This window comes from Sparus aurata, chromosome 14 (assembly GCF_900880675.1).
Source record: "Sparus aurata chromosome 14, fSpaAur1.1, whole genome shotgun sequence".
NCBI classification, from domain to species: Eukaryota; Metazoa; Chordata; class Actinopteri; order Spariformes; family Sparidae; genus Sparus; species Sparus aurata.
This window is the reverse complement of record NC_044200.1, coordinates 20812280-20836300: the sequence shown is the minus strand read 5'-3', so window position 1 is coordinate 20836300 and position 24021 is coordinate 20812280. Positions and strand designations below refer to the sequence as shown.

General features: G+C 44.5%; 1 protein-coding gene across 1 annotated transcript; it reads left to right on the top strand.

Moving 5' to 3' along the window:
• Positions 1-459: 459 nt before the first annotated feature.
• On the top strand, positions 460-23676 carry lamb1b (laminin, beta 1b). The gene is made up of 33 exons (XM_030440361.1): positions 460-584; positions 1057-1229; positions 4759-4894; positions 7301-7374; positions 8059-8247; positions 8384-8447; positions 8980-9182; positions 9264-9384; positions 10199-10387; positions 11092-11268; positions 11441-11553; positions 11651-11730; positions 11819-11954; positions 12034-12192; positions 12640-12773; positions 12855-12975; positions 13108-13294; positions 13394-13537; positions 13621-13852; positions 13953-14110; positions 14321-14545; positions 14821-15038; positions 15638-15734; positions 18682-19051; positions 19132-19316; positions 19455-19696; positions 19791-19994; positions 20075-20219; positions 20504-20711; positions 21036-21177; positions 22340-22516; positions 22627-22786; positions 22973-23676. Exons 1-33 carry the CDS (start codon positions 551-553, stop codon positions 23107-23109), a joined length of 5334 nt encoding a protein of 1777 aa, XP_030296221.1. The 5' UTR covers positions 460-550; the 3' UTR covers positions 23110-23676.
• Positions 23677-24021: the final 345 nt, after the last annotated feature.

Below are 24021 nucleotides of genomic sequence, written 5' to 3'. Positions count from 1 at the left end.
TTGCACTATCAACACCCCAAACTGCTAGTATTTCTTAGAGTGGCACTATCCATACTCCATACAGTTAGCATTTCTTAGAGTGGCACTATCCATACTCCATACAGTTAGCATTTCTTAGAGTGGCACTATCCACATTTCATACAGTTAGCATTTCTCAGGGTGGCACTATCAACACTCCATACTTTACCATTTCGTGGAGTGGCATTATCCACACTTCATACAGTTAGTATTTATTAGAGTGGCACTATCCACACTTCATACAGTTAGTATTTATTAGTGGCACTATCCACACTTCATACAGTTAGTATTTATCAGTGGCACTATCCACACTTCATACAGCTATCATTTCTTGGCGTGGCACTATCCACACTTCATACAGCTATCATTTCTTGGTCTGGCACTGTCCACCCTCCATACATGCGCACTTAGAACACATCTCCCTCTGCCTGTTCACTTCATACTCACACAGACACACACACACTTCGTGTCTGGGCTGCAGGAGCATCAACATCACCGACAGGACGAGCTGTCAGTGATCCTGACCCGGACAATGTCGCTCATCATCCACCTCTTAACAGCTTTGGGTGAGTTTGTTCTATATTTTGAAGGTTTTCTGAGGTGTTTTCATCTCACTGGCATGATTCTTATCTTCTGGAGCTGCCAAAAAGTTCCTCTTACAGCAGCAACACATGTAATCAGAGCCATATGAGAGCCATTATTCACCGTATCACTGCAGAAATTATGGGAAAAGTTGAAGCTGCTGAAGGAAAGTTTGACAGCAAAGTATAACTTTATCTACAGGGAGTGCATGTGACTTTAATTTAAAGGAACTGACAGCATCTTTTTTCTCAACTTCTGGGTTTTACAACTGAAAACAAGTCAGGCTGAGCTGTTTCATAACAAGATGTCTGTTTTTATAAGAGGATAAATGTTTTTATTAGAGGATAAATGTTTTTATAGGAGGATAAGTGTTTCTATAGGAGGCTACCTGTTGTTCTAAGAGGATATCTTACAGGATATCATGTTCAGGACTGACAGTAGTCTCCCTCCCTGCAGCCCTGTGGTGTCCCATCAGGGCTCAGTATCCAGAGTTTGCAGATGTTTGCACGGAGGGCAGCTGTTATCCCGCCACAGGTGACCTGCTGATCGGCCGGGCCCACAAGCTCACCGCCTCCTCCACCTGCGGCGTGAAGAAGCCGGAGCGCTTCTGCATCGTCGGACATCTGGAGGTAAGAAAGAGAGCTGCTGGGAAACTAAACTCTCTGAGCTGTGGAAGTTGATTTTTCCAGATAAATAGTCCACAATTCAGACATATGTGAGCCACTTGAGAGCAACAATCATTATTAAAAGGTCAATTTCACTGTTAATAAACAATAAAATGCTTTATAAACTATTTATCAAGCAGCTGTTTATTGTAAAGTTGCAACTCATGTTTATAATAATTTGTAAATGGTCATTAAATACTGTTTAAACATTATTCGAGGGACCATTTGATGTTTATAAATTGTCAAATAAACAGTTTACAAAGTAGCTCAAAGTTTGTTAACAGTCTAAAATAACGATAATTAATTCTGGTTGTTGACATTTACTATCATCTTAGAGTCTGAGTTTATACAAACTCCAACCAGACGTCATTCAACTTCTTGGACATTTAATAATCACGATGAAGCATCAAATTCAAAGATCGTTAGACGTAGTTCTGGTGCAAAACTCAAACGTCATGACAGCTTGTCTGATTTATCTGCACTAAAGTTCCTGTGAACTTGAACTGGAAGGATGATTTCAAAGTTTGTAGTTAATATGAAACACAGAGCGAGTAAAGTTTCTTCTGGTTTTGGTTTTCTGCTTGTATGTCTTTTGTGACTGTAAAGTGAAACCAAGCAAACAAACTTTATTCAGACGTGATTTACGGGAAGAAGACAGAGACAGAAAACAATGAGTAGAAGAAAAACACGTCTACAGAGTTATAAATCAAGACAAAGAGAACAAAGTAGTGCCTGTAGATCAGATTCTCCCCGGCAGGACGATAAAGATATGAAATCAAAGACTTTCATTAGTTTACATGCATTCCTTCACAAACACTGTATGAAGTGCTTCACGTGTCTCTGTAGGAAACATCTGCATGTGAGAAGATAAATGTGACGATGATGAGATGAGAAACAAACTTTAACCAACAATAATCACATTTCAAAATGACTTATAAACTAAATATTCTTATCAGGACATTATGATAATCTGAACTTTATAAAGAGAGTTCTGGATATAGCAAATAAATGTTCAAGTTCTCTTATATTTGACGTACGTCTGCGTCCGTTTCCTCCTGTAAATATCTTTCATGTGTGTCCCAGTAAACTGAGTCGGGCTGCAACTAACGATTACTATCATTCTCTCAATGAATCGATTCGTTTAGTCTATAAAATGTCCGAAAATGGTGAAAATTGTCGATCAGTGACGTCCTCGAGATCCTCAGTTTACTGTCATAGAGGAGGAAGGAAACCAGTTAATCAGATGACAACTAATCGATAAGTTGTCGCAGCTTTAAGATATGAATAAAGTTTTGATTTAAACCGGATATATGTTGACTGTATTCAGCCAGACTAAAATCAAAACAATGAATGATAATTACCCTCCTGCCAGGAACAAATACATGTGCTAAACTTTGGATTTAATTAAAGAATAAAGATGATTTTCTCTGTATTTTGTCAGAACAATGAACAGAACGTGTGTCAGTTCTCTGAAAACTGCATTTTTATGGCAGTAACTTAACGCCTACTGTAGGATCATGACAGAGCTGTGACAAATCATCGATTAATCAATGAGTTGCCAACCGAAACTTAATCGGCAACTATTTATGTAGCTGATTAATCTGTTTCAGTCATTTATTTCAGAAGAAAAGATCAGATTTCTAACTGAGGGCTCTGGATCAGGATGAAAACAAGTTTAAACCCTCTAGTTTACATCAGGTTGCCAGGTTGGGTGTCTGTGCTGCGTCTCTATTCACTACGTTTGTCAGCAGAAGCTTCGCCTGCACGCCATCTGGTTCACACACACACACACACACACACACACACACACACACTCTTAAATCTCACATTATTGCAGCGTGCGAACAATCAACACAAGTTTCTCAACTTCATCGAGCCCTCTGCCAAAACCTCTCTGTGTTGAAATGCGAGCTGAGTGCTTCCACTCAGCAGCGTCGTTGGGAGAGAAATGTCTCCCGTCCTCCTCCTCCCTCCTCCTCCCTCCTCCTCATCTCATGCTTGAGGACTGTGCTCATCCTCAGGAAGCTCGGCCGCGTCCCTGATTTCATAAGGACGCCATTCACAGCGCGAACCGGCCGAGGGGATGTTTGATAAAGAGAGAGTATCCCCTGCCTCGCCCCCGGACCACATGCACACAGGGACGGGATTGTGAGGAGCACAGCGCTTTTATTGTGGCGAGGAATGTCTGAACTCCCACTCGACAAGACAGCGAGCAGATAACTGTACACTGTCACACACACAGACGCACAATGTGATCTCGATCGTTTTGACGTAGAGCTCAAACTAATAGCCGGTTGATTGATGAGCTGACAGTTCCTTGGAAGAAATGTCAAACACGTTGCTGATTCCAGCTTCTCAGATGTGATTATTTAATTATTTCATTGGAAAGTTGACTGAATATTTTTGGGTTTCAGGGCAAACAAACTATTTTCAGTCACCACTTTTGTATGATGGGGATTTGTCGCTATGTTGTGATATTCTAGGGAGCGATTAATCGATGATTGGAGAAGATAATCCACAGATTAACCAATGAGAATACTCCTAGTTGCAGCCCGAGGTTAATAAAACAGCCGATTTCTGGTTTTATTTCAAAAAAGTTACAAAATCAGACTTTAAATCAAGTTGATACATCAAAAAACTCTTGATTTGGGATCGTAGGACGTTTGACCATTAGTCGAGTTGGGAGTGAGACTCAACAATCAATTTTTCTTGCAAATAGGACCTTTAATCCATCAAAAGGTTTTATATGGACTCATCAGTAGAAAGTAGTAATTGAATTTAATGATGTATCAGCTTCATAAAGTCTGATTTTGTAACATTTTTGTAATAAAAACAGAGATAAACTGTTTTATTAACCTCAGACTACAACTGGGGATTCTTCTCATTGATTAATCTGTGGATTATCTTCTCCAATCATTCATTAATCGCTCCCTAGAATATCACAACATAGCAAGAAATCCCCATCAAACAAAGGTGGTTACTTAAAATTGTTTGTTTGCCCAGAAACCCAAAGATACTCAGTCAACTTTCATCCATCGTTAAAGTGAATTAGTACTTTCTATTCAATCCCAACTCGTCAAAACACTTTGGGATGGCGGCCGACTCGTCCTGCGATCCCAAATCATTAAGTATCAGCTTAATTTAAAGGCAGATTTTGTAACTTTTTTTGTAATAAAACCAGAGATCAGCTGTTTTATCAACCTCGGGCTGCAATAGGAGCGTTCTCATCAGTTAATTTGTGGATTATCTTCTGGAATCATCGATTAATCTCTCCTTAGAACATCACAACACAGCGACAAATGCCCATCATACAAAAGTATATTATATTATTTATAATCTCATTCATGTTTGAGTTGTATCGTCTGGATTTGGGTGCTGCAAAAATCTCATTCTCATAACTTTGGGATGGTTTAGAGGTCAGAGAGACTAAATGTTGTCTTTGTAATTTGAGTGCAGTGACCCTTTAACACTCTCTGCGCTCTGTGTCCGTCAGGAGGAGAAGAAATGTTTCGCGTGCGACTCCAGCAAGATGTACGACGACGACAACAACCACGTCAGCCACACCATCGAGAACGTGGTCACCACCTTCGCCCACAACCGCCTGAAGACCTGGTGGCAGTCTGAGAACGGTGAGAACTCCTGAGACGCTCCCGCCGACGCTGTTCTCATGAGAGCTCGGTAATAATGACAAGACGGGAGATCACAGAGCCTCTCGCTGCAGCCAATCACGGCAGGGCTGGGGGAGGGGGGGCGGGGCTTACAGGTATGCTGAGGAGAACAGGTGTGCTGACAGGAAACAGATGTGTGTCATCACTGGAACACACACGGGCCTTCAAAGTGGGGGAAAAGGGAAGTGTGTAATGAGACAGCGGAGGTTCAGAGAGCGCCACGGTGAGAACGAGGAACAGTTTGTACTCTCACACAGGTAGATTCACCTTGACGCCAGGTGTATGAGCTATAATAAGTGTAAAGGTATGACTTTTCACAGGGCAATAAAACAGAAAATATTTCCATATGGATGTCACGCTAAAATATCTTATATAAGAGGTGCCTGTGTGGTTAAATAAAAGCCATCGTACTCATCTTTGAATTCGGAGGCCGCTCGTTTATTCTTCCCGTTCAGTTTAATTTACTCTAAATGTGCACCATGTGTCGAGTTGGGGGGGGGAACTATCGCCATAATAACATCCTCAATTTGAGCCCAGGGAGAAAGTTCCCATACACAACATGCTCCCACATTCATGCCGCACATGTTTCGCTGTGAGCGCTGGGAATCTGTCGGAGGTGTGAGTCATGGAGGGAGCAGCGGCCAGCAGTGCAGATGTGTTTGAAACAGCAGGAAGCTGCAGACTCAAGATGGCTTTGCTTGGGATTTCCTAATTCCCTCGCAGTAGTCCTTCAGTTACACTCTACAAACCAGCTGCTGTTAAAGCTCAAATTTGGCTCATTGATACGTGTTAAATAAACACGCTAACTAAAGTAGCAAAATGAAACTTCCCTTGCTAATGGTATGTTATTTTACCAAGCTAAGTGTCAGTTAGCTAACTTGTTTAGATCAACAGTTACTGGAAAGACTTTAAATTACACATCACAGAAACACAACAGGTCCACACCTAAGATTATAAATGTTGTGTCAGTAACTTAGATGACCCCAAAAAAGCTGGTTAGCTTGTTTATATATGACAGTTTAGATCGTTGTAACGTTGGGAATAATCAGCACGTCGTGACATGACACTTGATCAAAATGCTGTTTGTCATTGAAGACTTTAAATTACATTTTTTACAAAAAATAGAGTAAAACCTGATTAAACAAAATATGGCTGCACAGCACAAACTATTTCTTACATCTGCAGGTGTTACATAGCAACTCTAGCTAGCTTACTGACAGAGCTTAGCAACGTTAGCTCGCTAATGACTGAAGTAGAGCATGATAGATTTACATATCTAACATTAACACCTGATAAATTCTGTTATAAAATGATGCTAAGTTGGACTTTTAAGTATGAATAACACAATAAACCAAAAATGACACAACTCAATAACTTTGGCGGACGTTGGTAAGGTTAGCTTAACTGTGAACCAGCTCTGTGAGGATGTAGCCTAGCAAGCTAAGTGCCAGAGTCAGCATGCTAATATGCTCAAAATGCTACTTTAGCAGGTATCCTATAAAGTTTATTATGTCAGTATCTTAGTTCATCATGTTAGCATGCTAGCATTTGCTGATTAGCACCAAACAGAATGTAGCCTAACGTGGCTAATGGCTAACAGTGATAATTTGCAAGTATTTGGGGAAACTGAAGTATTTTTTGTAGCCAGTAAACTGAAACGTGTGTGTGCAATGTAGAGCGCTTTTATTTTCTACATCCACCTATATTTATTGATCGATGTTTTGGTATTTGTATGTGTTGTTTAAATCAGATAATACTCAGTCTAACGCACACACAACATGGCCGGGGTCAAAGACAGAACAAGTGAGGAAGCCTCTTGTTGGAGTCAAGTGATCGCAGCAGGGTATTTCCCTTCTCGCTGATCTGATGATCAAGTGACCTTCTGGCGGGGACTCCTGACAGTAACTCACCCTGAGGGGAGCATCCGTGTCCGTGCCAGTTTTCACGGTCATTCATCTCGTAGTTGTTGAGATTGTTTCTGTTCGGACCAAACTGACCGAATGACCTATTTCGCTGCCAGGTTTACATAGGTTGTTGTCTTTAACTGGACATGACGAACGAAGCATTTCTTCTGTTTTACTGGTGCAAAGTAGCTGGTAGGATTTAGAAAATAGGAATATTCGGAGCAACACAATCCAGAAGTGGAGCTTTCAATTGATTAGATTCGTATGTGGGCGCGACCAGAGAGCCAGCTCATAAACATGTGCAGAAAGAGTCTGTAAACATTTGAGAGAGAGTGTGTGTGAGAAAGAGAAACGTCTGCGGTGTGTCGACAGCTTTAATACTCAGGTTTTAATGAGATGAAATCAATAAAGAGAGATTTCATTGTTAATTTCCTGTGTGGTCGGTGTTGTCTTTGTCTTCCAGGTGTGGAGAACGTGACGATCCAGCTGGACCTGGAGGCCGAGTTTCACTTCACACACCTTATCATGACCTTCAAGGTGCCTGTTCTCCCTCACACACACACACACACATGCAAACACACATATATCAGATGAACACTCGCGTACTCACGGAGATAAACACAGTGTCGGACAGCTGCGGTGGAGGAATGTGGAAAATCATTTTTGGTCTCTGGAGAACGGTGGGAAAAGAAGAAGGGGGAGGGAGAGGATGAGTCTGGATCTCATGGTCGGCCGTGACGTTGGCCAGCTGGACTCGCGCCCCTCGTTGATATACATTGTTACTCTACACACACTCGTAAAGACATTTTCCATGTGTGTCCAGTCGCATCCTGTTTGGGGATGAGATGGCAGGAAGGCTCGACATGTTTAACAGCCTGCGCCCTTCATAATAAAGTGCATGAAAAATGTTCTTCACACAATTAAGACATGACGAAATTAAAGCCACTATTATTTTATCACAATCTGAGAAATTGAGTTTGATTTTCTTGGTTATTTACGCAGAAACTTGTGTGTGAGGTCATAATGCAAAGAAACAAGTAATTCGATGGGATGAATCGGATGTTAATGGCAAGAAAAGGCCTCAACAATATTTCATTTTGAGGATTGTAAGAGAATATTAGCAGACACATGAATACGTCATGAAGAGCTCATAAAACGATGATACATGAACAAACAATAACAACACTTTCACTCGTCTCTGCTGTCCGTTTCTGTTGACAGACATTTCGGCCGGCCGCCATGGTGATCGAGCGCTCGATGGATTTCGGGAAGACGTGGCAGGTTTATCGTTACTTCGCCTACGACTGTGAGTCGTCTTTCCCCGGCGTGTCGTCCGGGCCGCTGGCCAAAGTGGATGAAGTCATCTGTGACACCCGTTACTCTGACATCGAACCGTCCACGGAGGGAGAGGTGAGTCTACCTTTGATTCTTTGTATTTATTTACCTTTTAAATGACATTTTGAAGGTTTTTCTGTGCAAAAGAGTCTCTGAACTCTGAGTTTTTTAACGAAAGGGCTCATGAACGTCTGTTTTCTGTCTCTTTAAGGTGATATTCCGGGTGTTGGATCCCGCCTTCGAGATTGAGGATCCCTACAGCCTGAGGATTCAGAGTAAGATGCTCCTAAATGTTATCTTTACAAACTAAGACTGCAGGCTTTGCATCCATTTTGGCTTGACTTTACACACCTGATACCAAAGTTAACAAAATAATCAAGAGATGGACTGAATTGTAACAGTGTCCTGACCTCTGACCTCTGGAGAAAACAGACAAAGACAACAAACAGTGAACTCATTACAGTATAGAGATGATTCCAAGTAGATTTAAGTCATCTGTAGTCCAGGTAACATCTACCTGGAGCAGATTTGTGGTGATCAGAGGTCAGACATGATGGAATTTCACATGTGGAAGCGAGTCGGCCTCTGTACACTCACCTACATCCAGACTCAGACACACACACACACATCCAGAGGCCTCATGTTAGGTATGTGGTGAATGCTGTGGGTGTGTGAGGAACGGTCCGAAACTCACCGAGAAACTTGCGTTTACAGAAGAGAATTAATGAGAAACAGTTGTTGCGATGCCGCTGAGCGATGCACCTAAACTTTCCTCTGTTAACTGATCTCCTCTGTGTTTGTGTTCAGACATGCTGAAGATCACAAACATCCGCACGAAGTTCATCAAGCTCCACACGCTGGGCGACAACCTGCTCGACTCCCGCGACGAGGTGACGGAGAAGTACTACTACGCCCTCTACGACATGGTCGTCCGCGGCAACTGCTTCTGTTACGGCCACGCCTCCGAGTGCGCCCCGATGGATGGAGCGCCGACTGGAGCTGAGGGCATGGTACACCAAACACATGTTGAATGTTTTATATTTTTTAGATCCCAAACATACAGTTAGTGTTCATTTATTCTTTGTGTGCAGGTCCATGGACGTTGTGTCTGTAACCACAACACAGAGGGACTGAACTGTGAGCGCTGCAGGGACTTTCACCATGATTTGCCGTGGAGACCTGCCGAGGGCCGAAACACCAACGCCTGCAAGAGTAAGAACACAATCTTCACTTCTTCTATGTCTGTTTTTCTGTTGATGAAAAGAAAAGATGGATACCACTCTCAAGTCGGTGCGTTAATGTGGAGCTACGGCTAACGTTAGCATGCGACTAGCTTAGTTTAAAGACCGAAAACAGGATGGAAGAGTTAGCCAAACAAAAAGCTCCAAAGCTCACTAATCAACATTTTATATCTAATTTGTTTTATCTTCATTAAACAATATTGTGTAAAAACATTAGCAAAAGTATGCTAGCTGTTTCCCCCTAGCTCCCAGTCGTCATGTTAAGCTAAGCTAACAGACGCAGAAGAGTAAGCCAGGCTCCTTCTACCTAAAGAAAAAACTTAAAAATTCACTCATCAGCATTTTATATCTCAAATTTTTAATCTGTGTAAAAAAATGAAGCGTAAAAGCATTAACAAAAGTTTCCCTCCTGCTAATTAAGCTAACGCTAGCTGGCTGTTAGCTCTGTAGCTTCACTTTTAGCTTACAAACACAAAAGAGTTGTCCAAATTGAAAAATCTCATTAATCAACACATACTTTATCTTATTTGTTTAATTAGTGTGAAAATGTTAACAGAAGTATGCTAGCTGATGCTAAGCTAACCGGCTGCCTGGAGCGTAGCTTCACATTTAGCATACAGGCAGATGAAATGATAAGTAAATACTTACAGATGTGCAAAATACACAATAAATATATAGTTTACAAGCATAAAAGCCTTTTTAAAGTGCTTAAAAATAAAATAAAAGTCATGTTTTCAAGCGAAGAACCACCATTAAATCCAACACTTTGCCCCCTTCCTCCTCAGGGTGTGAGTGCAACCATCACTCCACATCGTGTCACTTCGACCTCGCCGTGTACATGACGACCGGCAACATGAGCGGAGGCGTGTGCGAGGACTGTCAACACAACACGGTGGGCCGACAGTGCGAGCAGTGCGCGCCGTTCTTCTTCCAGCACCCGAACCGAGACCTGCGGGACCCGAACGTCTGCGAGCGTGAGTCACCTCTACGTAACCTCTGACCTCTGAGTGCTCCTCTTTAAAGGGCCGCTCCACTCATCACATGAACGGGCTGTTAAAACGTCCTCCTCCGGGAGCTTTTCACCATCTGGAGCTGCGGTGAAGCCTTTGAAGTGAAAAGCAGAAAGTAGCCGTTGTTGCATCATGATTGTAATTAGCTGTTAAGTGCTGGTTCCAAGTGGAAACAGCGCCGTGAAATGAAACACAGCCTCTTCTCCTCTTTCAAATTACATGCTGCTTTTCCAAGTTTTTGCTTTTCATTATCTCGCCCATTCTCACACAGAAACATCGTACTGGACCGGTGATGTTATTACAAGCGTCATGGAGAGTCAATAGAACTCGTTAAGATGGATTACCAGGATTTGTTTTCTTTCTCTCTCCGTCATCCGTCCAAGATATTTCAACATGTTCTGACCACATAGCTCTGAAATCGTTGCGCTCTCCAGAGGATTTTGTTTTGTTTCTCTTGCTTCATCATCAGGCTAACTTATTGTCTCTGGGAAATATAATCTTCCGAACACACCCATTCAGTTTCAACACCGTTTCCTTCTTTCAGTTTTACAAATGAACCCAAGACAAAGCTCAAATAATGTTCCTCATCATCTTTTAAATGACCATCAGATGTGGGAATGAAATGTGTTTAAACAGTCGCCCTAAGCTCATTTTCCATGTCCGTGCAGAGTGTAACTGTGACCCAGACGGGTCGCTGCAGGGCGGACTGTGTGACGCTCGGACCGACGTGCAGGCCGGGCTGATCTCAGGCCAGTGTCGCTGCAAAGTCAACGTGGAGGGCGAGCGCTGTGACGCCTGCAGACAGGGACACTTCGGGCTGGGACAAGGACCTGATGGCTGCTTACGTAAGTCTCAAATAGTGGAAGTACAAGTTTATGAATTATATTGTCTGTTTAATATCTCAGTTCACGTAATGTATAGATTGTTTTCATCTCTTGGCAAACAAAATCCAAAGTAGACAGACAGACTGACGCGGTTGACTCTGTTGCTCCGTTGTCTCGGTGTGTTTTTTGGCAGCTTGTACCTGCAACCCGCTGGGAACTCTGCCGGGAGGAAACCCCTGCAACTCAGAGACAGGAAGCTGCTTCTGCAAGCGCCTCGTTGACGGACACAACTGCGATCAGTGTCTGGTGAGGATACAAACTTTTACTGGATACTATACGTCTATATAAACATGTGTGTCACAGTGTGTTTGAACGTCTGTTCTCTGTTCTTGTCTCGCTGTAGCCGCAGCACTGGGGTCTGTCCAATGACATGGACGGCTGCAGACCATGTGACTGCGACCAGGGCGGGGCTGTCAACAATAAGTACGTTTAAAGACCCCTTTTTTATAGTCAGTGATTAATTGATTGATCTGTAAATATAAAGAATAAAAACACACCTTTCTGTCCACAGCTGCGACCCTCTCTCTGGACAGTGTGTGTGCAGGGAGCACATGTTCGGACGGCGCTGCGATCAGGTCGAGTCCGGCTTCTACTTCATCGCTCTGGATCACTACACCTACGAGGCGGAGGACGCCAAGCACGGACCTGTGGGTGTTTATTGTGATCTGTTCTGTGATGCTTCCACCCAGATATGCACAGCTGTGTTAATCTCTGTCCCTCTGTCAGGGCGTGACTGTCGTACCGAGGCCTTACCCTCTGGATCGCAGTCCTACGTGGACCGGTATGGGCTTTGTTAACGTGCCGGAAGGAGCCTACTTAGAGTTCTCCATCAACAACATCCCCGAATCCATGGACTACGACATCCTCATCCGCTATGAGCCGCAGGTAACGTGTTCATACGCTCAGCAAACTGGTTTCAAAAAGAAGTCTGGGAGATGTTGGAGAGTGCGGCTGCTTCGTCATTGACAGATCCAGTCAGGATGCCCAAATATGGTCACTTCTGGCTCCAAAAAACCCCAAAATGAGTCAAAGCTTTAAGACGGTAGTCCACAAACACCAATGTGTGAAGTCAGAGTGGTAAACTCAGTATTGAGGCTCCATCTTGAATCAATCTTCCTCGTTTACTTACCAGATGTGAGAATCCAGAAGAGCGAAAAAAGGGAAAACAACAATTTAAAACCCAGCTACAGATGCAGAGAACAGCCCGAAGTTTCGTTGTCGAGTAGAGTAGTTAACAAGGAGATAAAACCGAGCTGGAAGAACAGAAGCGAGCTACACAAAACAAAGAAAAACACACACAGAATATTTATACTTCTCTTTATATATTGACAGCTTCCAGAGCAGTGGGAGCAGGTGAACGTCCGAGTGCAGCGTCCCATCTTCAACCCTCCAAACTACTCCGGCCACTGCAGCAACTCCATCCAGAGTGGAGACGACCAGTCCATCTCTCTTCCACCTGGATCCAGGTAACACATTACGTTACGTGTCTCCGCCTGCAGCAACGTGTCCCACACACTCACACACACTGACTCCGTGTTGTGTTTCAGACACATGTTGCTGCTGAGGCCGATCTGTTTCGAGCAAGGACTGAACTACACGGTCCGACTCAGCCTGCCTCTCTACTCGTCCGTCAGCGACGTCCAGAGCCCGTACACGCTCATCGACTCTGTGCGTTTTCATTTCTTAACTTGTGCATTCCAACGAACAGCACTTTTTAATTCAGCAACCTAAACATCTGAAATAATAATCCCTCCTCTCCGCTCTTCCTTCCTTCTTCTCTTCTTCATCGTCTCGTAATAGCTGGTGTTAATACCGCGGGTCAGGGAGCTGGACATGTTCCATGGGATCGACGGCGAGGGAGCGTGGGATACGTTCCAGCGCTACCGATGTCTGGAGAGCAGCCAGAGCGTCATCAAAAGCCCCATGACCGACATCTGTAACGACTACATCTTCAGCGTCTCCGCTCTGCTGCACAAAGGAGCCATGGGTACGAGGTTTAATGAGTTTGTGTGTTCTGGTTTTTGATTTTACAATGAGACAGGATGTGGCGTATTTATTAAATCTTGACTTCTTCTTCTTCTCCCAGCATGCCAGTGTGACCCTCAGGGTTCCCTCAGCGCCCTGTGCGACCCCAGCGGAGGTCAGTGTCGGTGCCGACCCAACGTCGTGGGGAGGAACTGTGACCACTGTGCTCCAGCTACGTTCCTCTTCAGCCCCGCCGGCTGCAGACGTGAGTAAAGGCCGCAATCCTACAAGTTGATGCTGGTTAACCCAGAAGAGAGACGCGTGATGAGTCGTGTTTTTGTTCCTCAGCTTGCGAGTGCAACCTCCGCGGCTCGGTCAACGCCATGTGCCACGAGGCGACGGGCCAGTGCGAGTGTGTCTCAGGGGCGACGGGGCGCCAGTGCTCCCACTGCCTGCCGGGCTTCTGGGGCTTCCCTCAGTGCAGACCGTGTAACTGTAACGGCCACAGCGAGTACTGCCACCCTCAGACGGGAGAGTGTCAGGGCTGCAGGGACTTCACCACCGGACACCACTGTGAGAGGTGCGGCTGCAAGTTTGTGGGGTTAAATCAATCAAGGATAACAGTCAGAGGATGCTGGTGTGTCTCTCGGCTTCACACAGCTTTCGTCTCTTCCCTCCAGGTGCCTGAACGGTTACCATGGCGACCCAGAGCTGGGCTCAGGTGACCACTGTCGCGCCTGCATGTGCCCCGATGGCCCGCGCAGTGGACGCCAGTTTTCTGACAGCTGTTACCTGCTGGGTAACCAGCTGGTGTGTGTGTGCAGCCCGGGCTACAAAGGTACACACACACACACACACACACACGCACACACACACACACACACACACACCGGTAACATTTCACAGCATTCACCAGGAACAGATTTGTTTTCGTGTAAACAGCCGTTCAAAGCGCCACACGTCTTCACTTCACACACAAACACTTCAAGGCCTTTTTGAACTTTAAAACGCGGCGCCTCACTTCCTGTTTCCTGTCGTCGTCCTCCAGGTGCCAGGTGTGACGAGTGCGCTCCGGGGTATTTCGGGAACCCTCTGGTGCCCGGCGGGCGCTGCCTGCCCTGCCAGTGCAACAACAACATCGACATGCACGACCCGGGGTCCTGCGACGCTCGGACCGGCGCCTGTGTGAAGTGCCTGTACCACACCGAGGGCTACGCCTGCCAGCACTGCAAACTGGGTTACTACGGCAACGCTGGCACGCAGAGCTGCAGGAGTGAGTTCAGATGTGAATGTGACACCACTGAGTTACTTTACATACACTTATATATATATATATTATACAATTTAGCACGTTTGAGCGGCACATTTGGAGAAGGAGTGACCAAACTTTTCATCTTGGAGGCCAAATCTAACATTTTAAGTTTAGTTAAAGCTCCTATTTTATTGTGTTGTCCAGTGCAAAATGGTACTTGGATCTGAAGTGAGCCAATTGCCACTGTCAGAGGTCAAAGGTCAAGCCCTGTCTGACGTCTCCCCTCCTCTGTGCAGAGTGCATGTGTTACCCGATGGGCACGGCTCCTCAGGCCTGTTCCTCCCCCGACGACTGTCAGTGCGATCAGCTCAGCGGTCAGTGTCCCTGCCAGCCCAACGTGGTCGGTCAGAACTGCGACCGCTGCGCCGCCGACACGTGGAACATCGCCAGCGGAACGGGCTGCCAGCGCTGCGACTGCGACCCCGACCACTCCTACGGATCGTCCTGTAACGAGGTGAGTCAGACTCCGCGATGAAAAAAAAAAACCAGAACCGCAACCTTCAGTCCAGCTTGAGTTTGCGTCATTTCCTGCATTAGCATTATCGCAGCTGCTTCTTCTTGCTCTCAATGAACTATTGTTGCCGGAGGTTTTCCCTAGACTATCTGGGGACTGCTGAGGACGTTTTCCAAACAATCCTCATTGAGAGTGAAGCTGCAGGGCGGCTGTGAGTCACTGTGACCAACCATCTAATCACTGAAACCTGTTTGTGTAGATTTGTTGATATATGGACTCCAGCTGTTTGGGAATTTCCTCCCTCTGTGTTTTTTCTTCAGCTCTCTCTCATTCAGTCGTGCACGCTGAAACGTGAAGAGCAGTGTGCTCACACTCTCGCACAAACATTCGGGTTTCTGTGTTTACTGGCTGCTCTCCATCAGAGGAAGGAAGTCTCAGAATACACCGAGGAATAACTGAATACACATTTCTGCGCGAGGAGTTGCGTCGAACAGTGAAGCTCTCATTGTGTCTGCGAGCGGACGGAAAGACGTGAGACCAAAGGCTCTCTCACTCACATTTGTTGACCTGTTGTTCTTTGTGACGTGTCGTTCCTGAAGGTCACAGGTCAGTGCTCCTGCAAACCAGGTTTTGGTGGCAAGACGTGTCGGGAGTGCAGAGAGCTCTTCTGGGGAGATCCAAAGGTCAAATGTCACGGTAGGTCGTCATCACCCGTCACCAATAAACAAACCAAAGACCGTAGAAAATGTGGACGGCGCTCTGAAAAGCGCCTTAAACCTGCATCCTTTCTGACTGGTATCAAAAAGAAGTCTGATTGTATGTGAGCTTATGAGAAGTAAACAGCTTCCTCATGAGTTTCCTGATCTCAGTCACTAGTTTCAAGCCTTCTTCAACACAACATGATGCTCATTTTGCAAGTTATGGTCCCATTTACAGTAAAATAGACGATAAATCAGGGAATTCTTTAGCGTTCACCGTCAGATCCAATCAGGATATCCTCTCCAGCTCCACCCTCTTGTCCAACTATATCAGTTCTGGCTTCTAAAAACCAAGATGGAGACGGCCGTCATACCAAACTGAAGGCTTTAAAGCGGTCCACATACCAATAGGTGGGGTCACAGTGAAGTTACACTACAAACAAACAAGCCAAATTCAAGGAAGGAAGCATCTGAATCTGTACCGGCTTCTGAAAAATGCTATTACAAGATGTTTCAGTCTGTATTTTACAATAACAACTGTAGTGCAAACTGCCTCACAATAGAAACAGAACACCTTTTAAAACACAAAGAAAGACAGGAAAAGAAAAACAATCTAAAAGCCTTAAAATCTAAACACATGATCAGACACAAGGACAGTAAATCTGATTAAATGTCACGAATGGAAATGATGAAGAAATGGACTCATCCTTGAAACATTTCCAAGATCGTGAAAACAGGATGGAACCGCTGATATAACATGTTTGTCTAAAGCGAAAAGCACTTTGATATTTGAGAATTTACACAATCTTGACTTCAGATCAGCAGAAGGAAATGTAATGATGTTCGGCCAGGACTTGGACTGCAGCTGCTTTCACTTCCTGCTTTCTGACGTTAATTCTGCTCCTCAGAACGTTGAAATATATTAAGAGCTTAGCTGAGGTTTGGTGAAGGACCAGGAACATGTCGCTGTTCACCAGATAAGGATGTGAACACTCTTCCAGAGCCTTAAATGTCACGGTGACTGTTTCATTTCACACTGAGCGAGTTGTTCTGGAATACGGGGCCAAAATAAGGGAAAACATCCCGACTGAACTGTATTCTCATGTTGTTAAAGCTCAGTTCTCAGGGGATAAGATCCCCTACAGTGACGATGAGCTTTATATTGTTATTTCCATGTTTGTCTTCTCTTTTTTTGTGTGTTTTTTTACGTTACGTATGAGGAAGCATACCAGTGGTGACTGCAGATTGTCTGAGTTGGTTTTGTCAGACAGTGATTACACGACGGCTCGTTATCTCTCCCCCGATTCCAAAATAGTTTCATTGTGTGTCGAACAAACCGGAGAAGTGAAGCGTCTCACAGTAGCCGGCTCACGTTGAGAGGAAGAGAGAGGGAGTAGTGAAGAGAAAAAAAAGAGGAGAGGCGAGGAGAGGGAGGGGATCTGGGAATGACCTCTCCTTCCCTACACATGAGAACCAGATGTTCCCCACATCTCCCAGGCATCCCATTTTCGTCACGCACCGACGCCCAGAGGACCCAGGAATCCTAAATTATTCCCGCCGTATTCCCAGAAGGTCCCCTGAGCCGTTAAACCAGCTGGATCCTCGCTTTTCTCTATCCGCACGGATGATCCGCTAATGTGCAAATTCACGGGAAATCTTGAGCACGCTACTGAGAAACGTGTGGGAGTGAATGCGTGAGAGGGAGTTGATGATAAAGCCGCCACAGCTGAGAGGTCGTTCTCATATCCACACTCAGGTGTCAGGAGGTTAAAACTTTAGTTTTGTCGGCATCTTTGCAAGAAAGGTGGGATTTAAGGCTTCACTGTCCATGGCCTGTAATCAGCATTTATGTTCTTGCCCTGAGGTGTAATGTTTCACCGTGACAACTCTCACCTTCTGCTCCATAAATCACACAAATAAGCGCAGGGAACTGATGGACGAAACCTCCCAAATGCTGCATTCCTCGTTCCCGACTCGCACCAAACCTCCTCCTCCTCCTCCTCCTCCTCCTCCTCCTCCTCCTCCTCCTCCTCCTCCTCTTCTTCTTCTCCTCTGAGGAGGGAAGGCCACCCCGTGGAGTGACTCAACACTGTGGGAGAGGGTCAGTTTGACCTTCAAGGTCACGTTCACGTCCATGTTTATTTACTGGAGCCAGCAGAGGTTGAATAAACGTTTATGACTTAAAGGGTAAGTTCACCCAAAAATGGAAGACCAGTCATTATCTCCTCACCCTGGTGCCGTCGAAAAGTCGGGTGAAGTTTACGAAACGTTTCTGGAGGTTCACAGCAAAACAGCATTTCAGAAGAAGTTTTCAAAGACAACAAACTTTAACCGGCTTCTCACAGCGCATCCGTCATCATTCAAGGCTCCAGAGGCCCCGAGAGCCCAAACTGACTGATGGACAAGATGTTTTTTACACCCTTGACAGCAGTCGGGCTTGTGCACCCACTTTAACACTTTTAGATCTACCGCAGCTACAGTGGAGAACACGGCTTAAAAATGGGTGTAAAAAACACCTTTTCAAATAAATTCCTGTGGACTCGGATGCTGGAAGTGCAGATAAAAGTACTTATTTAGCTTCTTTACTCAAGTTAAAGTAATAAAGTGCAGGCTCTGAAATGTACTCTAAGTATAAAAGTAAAAAGTTTCCCTCTGAAGGACGTTTCTACAGGCTAGCTAACTGAACCTCATGTCATCCATGTTGCTGCTCTCCGTCTCTTTCTATTTCTGTCTTTTCCCTCATTTTTGTCTCGCCACGTCTGTGTGATATGCACTGATGCCGCTGTGCAGTGACGCTAAATAAGAAAATAATTAGATTTTTCCCTTCAGACGCATTAAAACTAAAGTAACGAGTCTGTTGTCCGAAAAATAAATACGTCTATGTTCTAAACGTTCTTCGATTATTTAAGATTCCTTGAAATGACTTTCTTTCCGTCTCTTTCCAGCCTGTGAGTGCGACGCTCGGGGAATCTCTAGCGATCAGTGCCATCGTGCGACGGGTCAGTGCACCTGTGTGGAAGGTGTGTCGGGCCTGAAGTGTGACCAGTGTGCCCGGGGCTTCCAGGGGGAGTTCCCCTCATGTGAGCCCTGCCACCAGTGCTTCGCCGTCTGGGACAATGTGGTCGGCGAGCTGACCAATCAAACTCAACGCCTGGAGGCCCAAGTGGCGGAGCTCAAGAGCAGCGGGGTGACGGCGCCGTATAAAGAATTAGTCGGCAGTCTGGAGAGAAACGCCAAAGCCGTGAGGGAGATAGTGGAGAGCAACCCTGCGGCGGTGAAGCTGGAGCAGATACAGGACCTGATGCACGAAATCACGTATGCACAGATCTGAGAAAAGATTTATTTGACACCTTTTTTGTTTTACTTGTTAGTTCATTACTGTCTTGCTTCCCCAGCGGTGTGATGTCCTACCTGAACGGGAAGCTGAACACATCGGAGGAGACCTTGGACCTTCTCCACGGCGACGCCAACGCCACCGATGCTAATTTTGACGCGCTGACTGACGAGGCCAGCCGGCTGGAGCAGAGTGTGAAGGAGCTGAGACAGCAGGTGTACGACGCCAAGAACGCCAACTTCCAGGGTGAGAAACACGACTGTGGAGAACACGGGTGTCATCAGCATGTTGCTTTATATTCATACTATTTTATGATATGAAATAAAGACACGTAAAGGCACAATACTCTGAGATGTAGTGAAAGTTTTCCACGTTTGTCTTCAGGGGCCATGGACAGCATTTCAGCCGCACACAGGCAGTCTAGGATGGCGGAGCTCCGCGCCAACGCCTCCACCAGCGATCCTGGAAACACGGTGGAGCAGTCGGCTGCGGTACGGAAAGCCACCGAGGACAAACTGAGCGGCGGTCAGAAGGAGTTCGATCGCAAGCACCAGAGAAATCAGAAGAAGCTCGACAAACTATCAAATGAGCTGAAGCAGCATGAGCTCGTGTCGCTGAGCGAAAAGGTGAGAAACACCAACAAAATATTCTCAGGTGACGATAAACGAACCTTGAACTGATGAACTGTGTCCTCACGTTGTGTTTATTCTCTCTCTGCAGGTGTGCGGAGGTGCAGCTGACGGCGACAGCTGCTCCGGCTCCTCCTGCGGGGGTCTGGGTTGTCGTGGAGACGGGGCGCCTCAGTGCGGAGGAGAGGGATGCGGCGGCCTCGTCATCACCTCGGAAAAAGCTCTTAAATCAGCCAAAGACCTGGACCAGGAGATCCTGACAGCCATGCAGGAGGTGGACAAGCTCTCCAGGATGGTGAGGGAACTGTTTTTCGTAAGATGTGGAATAATTCAAAAATGGACGTGAGTTAATCACTGATTCATGGTTGTGGTCAGGTGTGGGAGGCCAACAACCGTGCAAACGCGGCCAAGGTGAACGCTATGGAGGTGCTGATCAAATCCAACCGCAGCAAAGAGCGGGTGGAGCAGAGCAACGACCAGCTGCGCAACCTCATCAAGGAGATACGAGACCTGCTGACCAGTGAGTACACCACAAACAGACACTGTACAGTAACTGCAAGTCACTTATTCTTACATTTTAGAGTCCGTGCTCCTTTAATAGCAGATCAAAAATAAGGCATTTATTACATATTTAGAGCCATGTATTTACATATTGACAGCCGTTCTCTTTTTGGGATTTTCAATATTTAAAAAGGTGTTTCAAATAAAAGGACTTCAGTATCCAATGTTCATAACCATATGGTTTAAGAACTCGAGGAACTCAAGGGGAAAAGGATTTACTCTGTTTTGTTTCGGATATTTCAGATGAAAAGGCCGACGTTGCCGTGATCGAGGCGGTGGCCAACGAGGTGCTGACTCTGGAGATGCCGACCTCGACCGAGAAGCTGCAGGAGCTGACAAAGGAGATCAGGGAGAAGGTCGGCACTCTGACCAGCGTGGAGTCGATCCTCAGTCAGAGCGCCGACAACATCCAGGCTGCTGAGGCGCTGCTGAAACAGGCCAAGGCTGCCAGGTACCATCATCCCCTCTTAATATCCACAAGATGAGCCTCTTTAACTTTATTAAAACTGTAATAGAGTCTATTAACATGTGAAATGATTTTTTCTCAACTTGCTTTTGTTCTTTTTGTATTGAAAGTCTATTTATGTCTGTACACAAGATGATAATTTGCTCAAAAATGGATTCCAAACACATTTTTTACATCTACAGATGAGACTGAGACGCCATGTGAAAGCCCCACATCAACTGTTTTTGTCAGTTTGTTCTCACAGGATATATAGATAAAGTTATTTATATACTTGGGAGTGTTTAAACATTTCCTCCATGTGTCCCTCAGTGAGCAGGCGTCCAACATGAAGGACACGGCGGAGGTCGTGAAGGCGGCGCTGGACGAGAGCGAGCGCGCTCAGAGCGTCGCCATGGACGCCATCCAGCTGGCTCAGAACAACACTAAAGGCACCATGGACCTGCTGGTCACTGTGAGTTTGACCTCTGACCTCCAAGATTACAGTACAGTGTGAATACAGAAGTGGTTTTCACTGCTGCATCTGGAAAAAATGTACTTAGCATATGAACAAAAAAAACATGAGAGAAAAACTGGAAGCTGTGAACTCAGCACACGAACAAAATATTCTTCTGAAAAAAAATAATAATTCAGTTTTGCACTTGAAAATGTTTTTTTAGTTTCACATATGAAGAAAAACACCACAGATCACAAATAAATAAAATATTTACTCAGTTTCACACATGGAAGAAAAAATCTTATAAAAATAGAAATTACTCAGTTTCAGAAAAAAAAAAATTGAAAAAAAATATCAGTTTCACACATTAATTAAAACAATTTAATTTCACACAAATACAAAAATCTGAAAAAAAAACTGAAAATAATTTACTCAGTTTCAATATATTTGGAAAGAAATTCAGTCAGTTTAGAAAAAAAGAAAGAAAAGTATTGCTGGAGAAAAATATTACTCAGAACACACGGAAAAAAAATCCAGAAAAATTGTTTTACTCGCTTTCATATATGAATAAATATCACAGATTGTACGTAAATAAAAGATTTAATCAGTTTCACACAAGGAAAAAAAACTCTGAATATGATAACTGTTTCAATTGAAAACAAATTAAAAAAAAAACATTCAGTTTTACACATGAAAAAAAACTTCTGGAAATTTTTTTTTACTCAGTTTCAGAAATAATTGAAAAGAAATCAGATTCACACCTGAAAAAAAAAATCTGGAAAAAAAAAAAATAAAATCTGAAAAATATTTTTACTCAGTTTCACATTTGAAAAAAACATCACAGATCATACATGAATAAAATATTTACTCAGTTTCACACATAAAGAAAATCTGGAAAAACTTTACTCAGCACATGAACAAAATATTATTCTGAAAAAGAAATGCACAAAATGTTCGGATTCACACATGTAAATACATTTTACTAAAAAATGTTTTACTCAGTTTCACACATGAAAAAAAAAATCCAACTAAATATGTACTCAGCACATGAAAAACATTATTCTGAATTTCTCTTTACTCATGTTCACACATCAGTCAGTTTGCATTATTGTATATTTTATGTGTGTGTGTGTGTGTGTGTGTGTGTGTGTGTGTGTGTGTGTTTGTGTGTGTGTGTCAGGTGGAGTCGGAGACGGCCACGTCGGAGCTGAAGCTCAGTAACACCACGGGTCGCCTGGTCCAGCTGGAGCGGGAGGTCGGGCTGCTGAGACAGAACAACCTGGAGGTGAACCGGCTGGCGGAGCGGGCCGACTGGATCACAGAGCAGGCCAAACAGAACGCAGAGGAGGCGCAGCAGGTCTCTTACACGACCTTACATTTGACTCTTTGAGGGGGGGAATGTTTCACCGACCTGGTCAGAAAAATCTGCTGCTGTCATCTCAGTAACTCTTGTTTGTTTGTGTGAAGGAGTTTGACCTGGAGGTGAAAGATAAACTCGAGGAGGCGGAGGAGCTGGTCGGGGATAAAGGGGAGTCGGTGCTGCAGGCGAGGAGGAAAGCGGACGAACTGCAGCAGGAGGCCAAAGAGCTGCTCGCTCAGAGCAGCGCCAAGCTACAGAGACTCAGCGGTAACGTCACAGTGTTTTCACATCACATGATTCAGTTTGTTTTGTGCCTCACCTGGTAAATCTGTATCATCTTAAACAGGCTCAAAACAACAAATCCACATACAAATAGATAAACATAGATAAACGTAAATTACCTTTTCCATCACTCTTATCTCAAACAAACAGTGTCGTTCTCTGTGTTTCCAGAGTTGGAGCGATCCTACGAGTCGAACCAGCGAGTCCTGGAGGCCAAAGCTGAGGAGCTGGCCGAGCTGGAGCTAAAGGTCCGCGAGGTTCTGGACGAGATCAGCCACAAAGTGACGCTGTACAGCACCTGTCAGTGATGATCACCTGGACTCAAACTCTCTAGTGTTTCTCAAGTGAACCGGCTGGGATCTTAACGGTGCCAAAGTTTATTTTTATAGCGTTCCAGACGACCGCTCCCAGATGATTCCCTCGTATTCTAAAGCTATCAGGACCAAACACTGTAATATGTTTGACACTGTCAGTGCCAACGGTTTTAATTATGTGTGAACCAGCGTCTTACAACGCCCAGGTGCACCAGACCAGCTGAGCCGAGAAGTATTTTAACAATGGAAACAACCAATAAAGTATTGACGTAACGAGTCCCAAAGGAAACCACTAAAAGCCAATGTGACCTCAGTGCTCGAAACCAAAACTGTGTGGAGAATTTACAGCAATTTAACTCTATAAGCTACGACAACGCGTGTATTTAAATATATGACTGAACATTTTTGACAGAAATATTAAAGTTTTATAAAGTTTTATATGTACTGGAAAAGCCCAAAGATTTAAAAAAAATTAAAAATCACTGTCTGGACCAAAACACCAAACATTGTGAATGTTATGTGACAAGAATTAAATCCTGAATTGAAAGTGAAGTTACTGAAGCACCGTGGTTGTCTTTTTATTGTGTTGTTCATAAGGTTACACCTGTATTCATCAGTATTTTAATGCTGCAACTGATTCAAAGTATTTGATCGTGAATAGAGCCTCTTTTATTTCTTTGCATTGGTTTAAAAGTTAATTAACTGCGTGTGACTGAGCCTGAGCAGCTTTATCGCCCTCTGAAAAGCTCCGATAAACTTGAAAAACAGCTTTTTCTGTTGGTTTTCTGCCCTCAGTGACCAAAAAAGACAATTGTAGTAGTGAATGTGAGATATTTTGGGCTTCTTTAATCCCAGGACTGAAAGTGTTAAAGGTTTGAAATGGATCCTCACACATAATAATCATGT

Bases quoted from the DNA above. Each gene is read 5' to 3' on its own strand.
- lamb1b (XM_030440361.1), top strand. From the start codon at position 551: ATGTCGCTCATCATCCACCTCTTAACAGCTTTGG. The intron at 1,230-4,758 runs GTAAGAAAGAGA...TGTGTCCGTCAG, and splicing joins GCATCGTCGGACATCTGGAG to GAGGAGAAGAAATGTTTCGC. The intron at 11,269-11,440 runs GTAAGTCTCAAA...GTTTTTTGGCAG, and splicing joins AGGACCTGATGGCTGCTTAC to CTTGTACCTGCAACCCGCTG.